At 39.2% G+C, this 12,067-nt stretch overlaps 1 protein-coding gene across 1 annotated transcript; it reads right to left on the reverse strand.

The window, feature by feature from the left end:
• Nucleotides 1-1,128: 1,128 nt before the first annotated feature.
• Nucleotides 1,129-6,890, reverse strand: LOC122792007 (cytoglobin-1-like). The gene is made up of 3 exons (XM_044059854.1): nt 6,711-6,890; nt 5,720-5,969; nt 1,129-1,295 (listed from the first exon to the last, which is right to left on the reverse strand). Exons 1-3 carry the CDS (start codon nt 6,803-6,805, stop codon nt 1,182-1,184), a joined length of 459 nt encoding a protein of 152 aa, XP_043915789.1. The 5' UTR covers nt 6,806-6,890; the 3' UTR covers nt 1,129-1,181.
• Nucleotides 6,891-12,067: the final 5,177 nt, after the last annotated feature.

Raw genomic sequence — 12,067 nt, forward strand, 5'->3', positions numbered from 1 at the left:
ATTAAAAAAGGGAACCCCCCTTTTCCAAGTAAAAAGGGGAATGCACAAGAAAAATTTTTTTTTTGTTTGTCCCAAAAAAAACCCCAACCTGGCCCAACCGGGAAAAAAGCTTTTCAAAAATTTGGGAAAATCCCCCCCTTTTTTGGGCCCCCCCCGGGGTTTTGAAACCCCCCTTTAAAAAAAAAAAAAAAAAAAGGAAAAAATGTGCCCCCCCCAAGGGGGTGGGAAAAAAGCAAATTCCCTTCCCTTTGATTAACAGGGACTCATGGGTTGACTTAAAGCACAACTGAGATCACTGCCAGGGCATAGTCTTATACTGGACTTGATCACCATGTTGGCCATGAAATGAGAAACTTTGTTACATATATTGGTTATGTCAAACATGTTCAGATTTACAAAGATAAAGGTAATTCAAAGAGTGAGATGCTTGAAAGAATGAGTGCAGTCAGTTAAGGGAGGAGATGTGCAACAATTTGTCAGTGTGCTTTGGGAAGAATGACAGTAGTGTTCCATCTTGGTAGCTAGGATTATCTGAAATATTACTTGTACGAGCCTCCCCTTCCAACAAGGGTTGGAAAAAAAAAAAAAAATCACTAGATTGTGACCAAACTGAACCACTTTGTTCTGTAAGCTACTAACAGTGCCACCTAGGTAATGATGAACATAACTACAAAGTGAATCTGGATAGGTGGGGGGTTTCTGGCAATTCAGTATAGGTTGGAGTCAGACAGGTTTTAGTTGGACTTCATATATTTCAGAAATAAGTGCCAATGTAAAACCCGTTATCAGGTTTCAATTTTGAGTTTCTTAAAATGTCCCCATTTTTGAACCATTGTCCACCTGGCATTGTTGGCTATTCAGGATTTTGGTCTTTGTCCAGATTTTTACACCAAGAGATTGAGAGATACGAGGTAAATTAAATTTGGCCTACATTCCATGTATTGCATTCTGAATGAATTTGTGTAGAACTTTCTGGAAGTAGAAAAGCATAATTAGTAAAAACTGCCATTTATCTTCCTAACATAGCATACCAAACCAGTTCACTAATCCTGTAGCTACCTATGGGAAAGCTATATAGCCAGGCAATATTGTGAAGTCTTTGTGTACTTAAGTCATACCACTCAAGTCTGAGGTTTTATCATTTTATTATGATCCATTTGTGTATCAAATGCAGCACAGTCTCAATAAGTAGACTTGATTTGCTCACAAACAACATCTGTCACTTTTTTGAAGTCTGTTTTGGTATCTTCACCACATTTTTCAGCCATGAGGTCCAGCAGAATCCCACAAAGTATCTAAAGAAAATGAGAAATGTCAGACATTAGTGCAAGAATACAAAATCTAGTTTAGCAAAAGAATGGAACAAGTGTCAGTAGTCCACATGACTGTTGGTCCTAGACAAACTGGATATTTGATTTGCTGGGAGAGTGTATTGTAGTAGACAAAGCACTTTGATGGGTTTCAGGATTAGGGTAAAAAGCTGACGGTTCCTCACCAGCACAGGGTGCGATATCTATGGTCAGTGTTTCATGCTGCACCTCAACACTACCATGGAGCCCTCAGAATGTGCCATGTCACTATTGTAAATGGAGCGTCAGGAACTTGCCACCCTTAATGTAAACCTCATGATGTAGGCATGTTCTAATACACTGAACCTAAAACTATGGCTACAGTAGTGGACCTCATTGCTTAGATACAAAGGCCATTTTGCTGCACCCCCCCACCCCCAACTTGGGCCAGCGCAGCAAGTACATGACACCCTCATACAGCCATCAGCAGCTTTTATGCCTAGGTTTTGAGTAAACGAACACTCAGTTGTCCACCAGGATAATGCACCAATCTCAGTGGACTACTTGAAGGTACAGCCCAAGTGAACAGCATTTAAATGTTGCAATTCATTTTGTTGCCTGTTCTTGTAAAATCTGAGGGCTAACCCAATTATCCCCAAGCATTTGCTTAATCTTATTCTAAAATGATAGTAAAAAGATAGCTCCAACTTGGGGTTTAGTTTTGTCTAAACTATGAAGGGACAAGATGATTAGGTGTGATCAAGAGCATGAAGATGTTAACATACACCAGAAGAGTAATGACCAGGTTGGTCATCTAGTCTAAAAACTGCCATATGCATTTAATGGCCACCTTCAACAGCTTCTCACTACACCATAGTGAAGTGTTAATAACCCTTGTGGCCAACAGCTAGATTGTTATTTAGGGGTTTGCTACACTAGGTTATCATCCATGGCCTGGTGTCCATACAGGAGAAATAAGACAGTAGGTGGAGTGGACACTAAATTAGCCCTAGGTACAAGTACATGCATGTGTGCCTTCTGTGGAAGGTTGGGCACAGGGGGCTGGCAACTCACTGTAAAACTCCACTGCCAATCATGAGCAGACAGGTGATCCACTGTGGCAAACCCTAACTGGGAAAAGCCGAAGATGATCAGAATATAAACACCCTTACAGGTTTTTAGAGAAGCCATGTAGTGAACTTCAGTACTATTAAAGTTTAATTGTTGCATTAAAACAAGACAAAGCAGGATGTTCTCTATGCCCTAGCAGCAGACTCCAGTAGCTCTTCTAAAGGGCCCTTAGCAGGGCTGAGTGCTTTAAAAATAATCTTTAGGCAGTGCATAGTTTCAGGCTCCAAACACTAGTGCTTATAAGGTATTGCTGCGTGACTATACATTCGCTTTGGACTGTGTGCACATACCAGTGTGATGCCCTATATACTCCTTAGGAAAGTGTAACCAAGCCTCCATCCAGACACTGGGGCAATCTGTTAAGACTCTTTTTCAGACATTGTGGCCTTAATCTTGGTTACATACCAACCTCCCTCAAGCCTCTCACATGCCTAATGCCATGCATCTTTGTCAGATACCACCCTCTCCAACCAATATGGCCCTCAAGATAATGTAGCTTGACTAGCCTGCCAATTACAGCATTTGCCATTGTTGCCCAACTTTGACACTACTGTGGGGCACATATCCAAGTGGATATCCCTGTGTGTAGTAATACAAAACTGAATTACCAGCCAGAAGTTAAGCAAGTTACTTTGTAGCTACTTGCAAGGTCACCCAGAGTGTAAACACAAAGTGTCCATTTGCAAATGAAGAAGTGTGCATGTCACTAGCTTATCCAATCCCTTCTGGCCTACATGCAATTTTATTTTTTTGCTGTTGTGGACTACAGTTTGCAGCATTATAAGACAGATTAATTTCCTGAGACAGCTTGTGGTGCCTTTTTACTGCCACAAAGGTTGGATAATGGCAAGTGGCTTTTTGGATGTCAAGATACTCTGGGTATTTTTCAGACTGCTAGTTTTATACATTGAGACTTCCTATGAATTGCCAGCATTTTGGGGAGGGGACAGTTTTGAATGTTCACATAGCACACATTTATACTACACACCTATGGCCGAAAGGTCACTTCAGGGACTTTGAGGCATTCTATTTGCTTGTAGAGTGGGTTTAGGCATTACAGCTATTTCAGTAAAGTTTAGTGAGTTGCAACACAAGATGCAGAATCACCACTAACCTGAGCACCTCTTTTCAGAAGATACCTATGTTCACCAAGAGATACTAGCTTGTAAAACCTATTACTTTCAGCTGTGCAACTCAGAACTGTAGTACTGCCCTCGCCAGTCCAGGGTAGGAACCCTTGTGCACTCCGGGTGTTCTGTCCATCTAGAACACTTTAGCCTTTGGGTGCATTATTGTGGGCAACACTGTGGTGGTTTTGAATTCTCAAAAACAAGAATGTTCATTCTTGAACTACTTCAAAGGACCAAATGACTAAAGTGCAGTGTTCGGAGTAGAATCAGGGACTTCTGGGCTCACCCTTTCATTTATGAAACAGAACCAAAAACTGGTTGGAGGGAACAGATCAAAGCTGGTGCATGCAGAAGTGGCATTAGATGCAGAATGAGCATGAACACAATGTTTCCATTTTGTTAGAGGCACATGGGATTAATCAGAGTTTCAATGGCAACACGTGGAAGTTGGAAGCTAAAGAGAGATGGGAATACTGAAGCAGGTTAATGGGTCCGAGTATCTGGGAGGGGCAGTTAACAAGGAAGTCTGTAGGAGGTAAACACCAGAATCAGATGGGTTGCACAACAATGCCAAAGATGAAATGTAGTGTACAAGACAGGTATACAAGTAGTATTACTTTATGGTACAGAAACTGGCAGTTAAAGCAGCTTAAGTTGTGAACATGAACTGCCTCAGATGAGTGGTTGGATTTGCATCTGATGTCCAACAGTGCATCCTAAGGTCAGGTATGCCTGGTAGGGCTGGCATTGCCTAGTGATTGGTCACCATGACACCAACCCCATGCAAAATATATATATATATATATATATATATATATATATATATATATATATATATATATATATATATATATAAAAGCAGAAAAGGTATTTATCTGCTCCAGATACTAAACACCCCAGAAAAGGGTGGCATGCAATAATTGCTTATGTTTATCCCAGCAGAAATGCACCATTTAGTACCACTACTATCATTGTGGACCAATACTGAGATCTGAACACAAACCATCCACTTTCAGATATCCACCTTTAGTGGCACAATTGATATGAAGTCTCATCTCACTTTACTACCCCTACATTAGGGCCCTTCACTTCAACAGAGGTCAGTTATCCTTACTGTATGTAGCAGGAGCTCAGGCAAGTGAGAGGCTGTTGGCTAGGTTTTATGAATTGACTGCATCACCAAGAAACAATCCTGTGAGTCAAGTACCCATGTTAACAATCCTTATATTCTTCCTACAATGGCACATCCCATTCCTCAGTCCTACAGAAACAATAAGGTAGATTTATACTATTTGACTTTACTATCACAGCCCAACAAGCGATACCCACTTGGGTTTCCATACTATGGATGAGCAACCATGCACTCAAACTAACCCAGAGCCACTAATGGCAGCATAATCAATGGAAAATTTGATAGTCTTATGCAAGAGAGGAAGGTTTTGGTTTTATGGCCCTAGCCAACTTGTCCTTTGTTATTTTTAAATTTCCTAAAACCTTAGTACCATACCTATCTAAACTGAAGTTCCAGAGGAAAGTTTGAAGACTTGGGGGCAAATCAAGTGCTAGTATTTTTTTTATCCATCTTAAACTGGAAAATGGAGAAGCTGAAAGCAAACATGCAAGGAAAATTTAAGAGTACCCCTCCCAATATCTGAGCAGGCAGGAGCCAAGCTCAATACCCCTACCCTGCTTTAACAGGCTATAATCCATCCCCTCTATATCAGAAGCCACAAAAAAATAAATAAACGCTGGCCTTTCATGTTCTGTATACCTTGGCACTCTAAACCCTAATAGAACCTGTGCCAGAAGAAACAACCCTTTTGAGAATTACATCATGCTACCACCGCAACAGATACATTAGAGTAGCTGCTGGGATAGTTTGCAGTTATGTATTAGGACTTCCTGAGCACCCATTAAAATCAGCCTGATTAGCAGGAAGTGCAGCAGTGCTTTTTGCTTTGGCCTCATTAAGAGCATTTCTTGTAGTGTTGCAGTTATTCTGCCAGGCAATTCATTTAGAGTACTACCCCAAGACTATGCAGACAAGTTACAACAGGACAAAAACATGTACAATAAAGTTAAGCTGCTTCCTCAGTTTCCTACAGAAACAAAACACTCATCTGCCCCCAAATCAACCATATTTGCTACATAACTGAAACGACAACTTACTTCAAATTCCTTTACATCAACTTTTAGTTCCACAGCATGCTTCTTGCCTAAAGGCTCAATAATAGCTTTTAAAGTATCCATGTTATCCACTTGCTGTACCATATCATTCAGAGCAGACAAAACTTTCTTGCCATGGGCACGAACTTCAGATAGGCCTTCAAGTTTTGCAGCGGAGGCAGTTCCTGCAATGGACTGTAGTTCTTTGAAGTTTGTGAAGTAGCTCACAGTATGTGGGTGCTCTTTGAACATTCTAGAAAAGGGAACAAACATTAAACATGGATAGATAATAGATAAACAGAACATGGATGCATTTATAACATCAACATTCAATTAAGGCAACATCTACAGCAACAGAAGTAGATAGCAAAATCCCTGCCTGTGGTCCAGGCAAGTAAGCTTCACTTAACAGCTCAAACATCTGAAACAGGAAGTTTTGGAAGAGCATGCACTTAGCACACAATAGTCTCAAGCAATGGCATTTAAGCCCAGGCAGCAAAAGATTCTCACAGAGGTAGGTATATGTGCCAGCATACTCCACTGCATTAAGCCATAAAACGCTCCTGTAAATAAGTTTAAGAGCAATATAGATAAAGGCTCAGAAAACAACCTAATGGTTATAGGAGCAAACTAGAGAGCAACTATGCAGTGTATTATTGCTAACCAGGAGTCCATAGTCTAAGGAAAGAAAAAGTTTGGGGTGAGAGGAATTATTAACCTTCAACATTTTTGTGCTATTAAATTGAAACGAAAAGACAAGAACACGAGAGAACAATTTGTTAACATCTGGGGGAGGGTGGTTGAAAAGTGCATACAGAGTCCCCAATTATGCCCCTTAGTTTATCTTGAAGCCCAATTAAGCCAATGCTTAAAAGTCTCCCCAGTTTTTAGCTTTACCTGAAATTCTTAATGTAGAGGTATGAATCAAAACATTTTTAAATACAAAGGTTAAACCTTAAAACTACAGTACAACCTCAATCAAAAAAAAAATTACCTGCTCAATACAATTGCTCCATTGTCCTCGGCATTTACATAAAATTTCTCCCAAACACTTTTGGCCTTCTGAATATCATCAGCAGCCAAAGCCATTATTATTCAGTTAAAGTGAAAACCAGAAAGAAACTTCAAAGAAATCCTGCTGCAACTATAAAGCTTACAGCTCCTAGCTGGAGGTATTTATCTAATTAGCCATAGTACTTCTCCAATGAGCTGTCAGAACCTGCAGAAATAGGTTATTGTCAGTCAGGCAAAGGAAAGTTTAACCCTTTCAGCACCACACACGTTTGCTATACATATGGTCTATAGTACTACCTTCCCAGTCAAACTGCAGGCTGGATGGGAAAGGGATGGCTTAAATGGCATCTCAGCTCCCTGCTCTGGGGATGCAGATTGAAAGAGAACAATTATGTATGGTAAGTATGTTAAAGGGTAATATTAAGAACCAGTGATGAGACTTTTGGTGATTACAAAGATGCTACTCCCTAATTTTGTAATAAGTATTGGGCAAAGACTGCAACTCTGAAAACCAGACATATTTTACTGTTGGCTACAATTTCCATCAGATTTCAGAATAACAGTGCAGGCTACCTTTTACGTATTGTAAACCAGCAATGCCTGAAACTTCAACCTTTCATGAAACCCAGATATATTTTCCTGAGGTGTCTTTATTCATAGAAACTCCTGGGTCTTTAAATAAGACTTCTGCAACATTTATAACAACCATATCAGGGGAAGTGATATTTTCTCCTTTATTATTATTATTCGTAAAGGTAGGACTATAAACATTTCTACTCCATGAGTAACAGTTGGTGTGATTCATCATCTTGCTGATGTTACTCAGAGTCCTATTTGTATCTGTCACTACAATCTCTCTCTATCTGGACAGTAACTGTAATGCCAGGGATGCCAACTTTTACTGCTCTTTGTTTCATTAATGAGACTCCCAGTGCTTGAATCTAGTTTAACTACTGAGCCAGTGATTGCAGTCTAGGGTCAAATACTGTTTGTATTAGCATTCCACTGTTGGTGTGCTCTGTGAAGGACATGGATACTCGGGTAAGAAGTGTACCTATGAGACAGGGTCATCAGGCCAGCCAGACAGACTGTTGTGGGGACACTGGACTGACCTATAACTATCACTAACAGTGACCCCCCCATGGACAAAAGGCATGTCTCAGTTGTAAGATCTTGTTCCAGATACTATGCCAGAGCAGATGGTATATAAAGCTGGATGGATGGTAGCCTGAAAATTGCTTTTCAATATGATATACCCTGTGTTTTCAGTGGTTTAAATGATACACTCACCTCTTCAACCTTGATGCTAGGTAACAAAAATGTGGAGTTTGTATAATTTTGGCAACCACTGAACAAATGACAACAAATGTCTACACATCACTTCTAGCACAGGGTTCTGTGGGGACATAGCCTCAGTAACAGCTATGTATTCCTGAGGTATTTGGACCAGGCAGTTGCTCATTCAGAGACTGTGTTATTGATGTAGATCTGTGTAACACCTGGGTTACTTAGGATGTGCTATTACTGTGGAACTGTGTAAGACCTGGGTTACCTAGGATGTGTTATTACTGTGGGTCTGTGTAACACCTGGGTTACCTAAGAAGTGCTATTACTGTGGCTCTGTGTAACACCTGGGCAGTGGCGGCTGGTGACTTCAAATCAAAGGGGGGGCTGCAGGAGACAGCTGAATGGGTGGGGTCAAGGGGATGGGGTGTGGCCAACTAGAAAGGGGAGGAGCTATGCTCAAAACCACAAAAACTAACTTTAATTAAATATGCTGCCCTGGGTGCCAAACCATCATTATGAGAGTCCAATCAAGACAAAAATAAGTGTAGAAGAATAAAAATATTTCAATGCATTGGCTGCATGACAGCTTACTTAATATCTAGATGGAAACAAAAGCTTGTGAGGCATGAACAAATAAATTACTTTTTAAATACATTACTGGAATGCCAGTCAAAATCAAGTATAAGAAAAACAAGAAGCACTCAACTCAAACCACTTCTCCTTGCACTGCAGTTCTAATTATAATTTATATTCAGCTTTATTAAAGTACCAAGTAACATGCTGAAAGTAGAAATCTCTGTGATGCCCTCACTTGTAAAAATGTTTCTTATCAACTATCTACTTGTTTCATGGGGAAAACATGATCAAAGTAAAAAATGAAAAGCAAACAAGAAACAAGCTCAAAATACATTGCTTAAAGGATTACTGTACAGGTTATGGACCACACATGATTGGCATTCTGTTTAGTTTACGGGTAAAGTTTGTAGAGATGACTGGAAGTCTCCAACAAGTGTAATGAGCTTTTTAAAATAATGGAATCCTGTCCTTTAATACCTAAGGCTTATACATTATCTAGTCAAGTATTCTCTGCATAGCAACAACAGAAAGGCTTTCAGTGTTGACAATTCTTTAACAGTATGCTTATTAAAGCTTACTTGCTTCTTACGATCTCAGACAAGCTTACCTTATGGTCATTAAAGCATTGCTACTTAAACACAGAGCAACAGGCACTTTCTGAGTAATAAGCATAAATCTGAGTAATGAGCATAAATCAACAGTACAAAAATATGACAGAAACCAGACCGTTCTGTAAAATCAAGGACAGATGAAAAGCCACTGTAGTACTTGTGTCTACCTTGGATAGGGGGGACACACTGCACATTTACACTGCATAACTACTCCTTGCCTTGCTTGGAAACATCCAGAGTCACTACATGGGGAGTGGGGTGCAACAAGTATGTCACAATTTGAAATGGCTCTGGCTGACTGTGATGGCCCTGACACATTTGTCATACCTCTCAACCTCAGAGCAAGAAATCTGGACAAAGCCATACACAGAAGTGGGACAAAGGCCCAAAAATAAGGACAATTTTTAAATATTGCTCTAATAAACTTAGAAAGATAATAGAATAGGTCTTGGCATTAGTATGAATTTTCTGAAGGGTATAAAATCTGAAACTCAAATGTCTGTCATTATTTTCTAACTTCAGTCTTTAGTGATTTGTCACTAATTTGCCAAAAAACACAATTTTATGAAAAATGGACCAAAAATGCGATGCAAAAATATAAAATAGCCACACAATACAGCTGGGAACCTGTCAAAGAAGGGACACTTTAATATTAGTACTGCTATCTTGAGCAGCTGACAAAATAAAAGAATCTACATGCATTTCAAGTAATCTATAACTTTGATTATTACAGTTATTTCTTAATTGTAAACCCTCCATATTTTCTTCCAAAATTGTTATTTTGCAGAGGGATTATTAGGGGGAAGAGCAACATTTTGAGCCAAAATCGGGGACAGTTGAGAGGTTGGCTATGCCTAATTCTATAAAGCAATTTATTTGCATGTACCTCTCAACCTGTTAATGCAGTAAATCTGAACAAGGCCAAATATATTGGGGGAACATATAAACAGTACTAAAAATTGCTCTTGTATAAATTGAGACAGTTGATAGAATAACAGTTCTTACTTTAGCATGCATTTTTCTGAAAGTTATGAAGTCTGAAACTCAGTGTATCATTATTTAGTGACAATTCCTAAATGATTTGCCAGAAAACTACAAATTTTATGAAGAACAAACCAAAAATAAGAAGCAAAAATCTATTCATTCTTTGAAAATCTGGACAGTTGGGAGGTATAGTTCAGCTGGGCCTGTCTGAGTTTGCTGCCCTTCCCCCGTGACAAAATCATGGTTGAATGGAGCCACTGCAGCCATTCCAATGAACCATTACTTGGCTGTTTCACTCCATTTACCATAAACACTAATCTGCATACCGCTTTACTTCTATGATGAGCTGGACTTCATTTGAAAGTTTTATTTTGTATTTTACAGCACAAACACTAAGTCATCTGCTAAACAAAGCAATGCAGTCTCACAATGAAAACATAGCATTAAAACTTCTCTGCCCTTGAAACTCACATTCATTGAAACAGCATTGAAACCCACATTCAAAGAAAATACATTTTGCCAGTGGCAGATAAAGATTAATTTTGGGCTGTTTTCAAATCATAGGCCCCTTGCATATGAAACATACATGTGCTCTTTGATACACCTTCCTCATTGTACTAAATTATATTCCTTGTACTATACAGTACAGTTGTTAGAGGGCATTTTAAATTTGTTTTGAACATTTTTCCAGTAAGCAATGAAACAAAACGCATGCACACATAATGGCAAAACTGCCCAGTTCCGAACATTTATCATGAAAAGTCTACTCAGACTTCCACAGTCCACCATTATTAGTAAATATGCACAATTCTACAGTCCACCATTATCAGTAAATATGCACAATTCTACAGTCCACCATTATCAGTAAATATGCACAATTCTACAGTCCATTATCAGTAAATATGCACAATCTCTGAAGAAGTAAAAGTCATCTAAATAATTCCACATTAAAGAAATCTGTAACTAATGAAGAGGTTGCTGCTAGCAAACACCTTTATATTTCATGGTTTCATCGAAAAATAGTGTCTGTTGCCCCTCAGGAATAAATTGCCTATATTACATTAAAAAAATAAGCTAGTAATATTGCAAGAGGAAATGGATGGCAAACTGATAACAGACTCATAGTTAGAAACTTCACCAAGGAGAACATTCTCAGTATAGCAGCATCCACCCCTTGTGGGAGTAGAACCCACAGCTTTCTGCATCGAAAACAAGTACACAACCTGTTGTGCTATTAACAAGGCAAACCAACTTCACTTATGCAATACTAAACTTCTGTTCCCCTGCAGCTCTCAGATCCTTGTAAAATCTACTCAATACTCAATTGCATCTCAACTTCGCAGCACAAGAAAACTGGAAAAAGCCAAAATGTATTGGGGGGGATCAAAAGCCCAAAAACCAGGGACACATTAAACATTGCTTGTATAATCTTGGAAAGTTGCTAGAATAAAATGCTGTGTTACCACCATACATTTTACTGCCAAGGTCCCTGTGCAAAACAGTCAGAGCAACATACCACTATGCCAAATCAGCTGCTTTGTAAAAGAGAGGAAGACTGAAATTTAAATGGCTATCATTTAGTGAATTCAGTTCTCACCATAGCTGTCAACCTCTTAGTACAAAACACCTGGACAAACCCAGTAATGAGGGACTACAGCCCTCAAACATATTCAGTGAATTCAGTTCTTGCCATAGCTGTCAACCTTAGCACAAAAAACCTGGACGAAGCCAATAATGGGGGAATACAGTCCCAAAAATAGGGACAAATTTCAAATATTTATCTTATAAACTTAGAAAACTGCTAGAATAAAAGGTTGTGTTACGGTTGTGTTACTATGTATTTTCTGAAGAACATGAAGTCTGAAATTCAAATGCCTGT

Source organism: Protopterus annectens, unplaced genomic scaffold (assembly GCF_019279795.1).
Source record: "Protopterus annectens isolate FY-2018-M unplaced genomic scaffold, PAN1.0 ctg62755_obj.part0, whole genome shotgun sequence".
Classification (NCBI taxonomy): domain Eukaryota; kingdom Metazoa; phylum Chordata; order Ceratodontiformes; family Protopteridae; genus Protopterus; species Protopterus annectens.

Coding starts and splice junctions, on each gene's coding strand:
- LOC122792007 (XM_044059854.1), bottom strand. CDS start 6,805: ATGGCTTTGGCTGCTGATGATATTCAGAAGGCCAAAAGTGTTTGGGAG. Junction 5,970..6,710: donor GGAGCAATTGTATTGAGCAG/GTAATTTTTTTT, acceptor TCCCTTTTCTAG/AATGTTCAAAGAGCACCCAC. Junction 1,296..5,719: donor TTGATGTAAAGGAATTTGAA/GTAAGTTGTCGT, acceptor CATTTTCTTTAG/ATACTTTGTGGGATTCTGCT.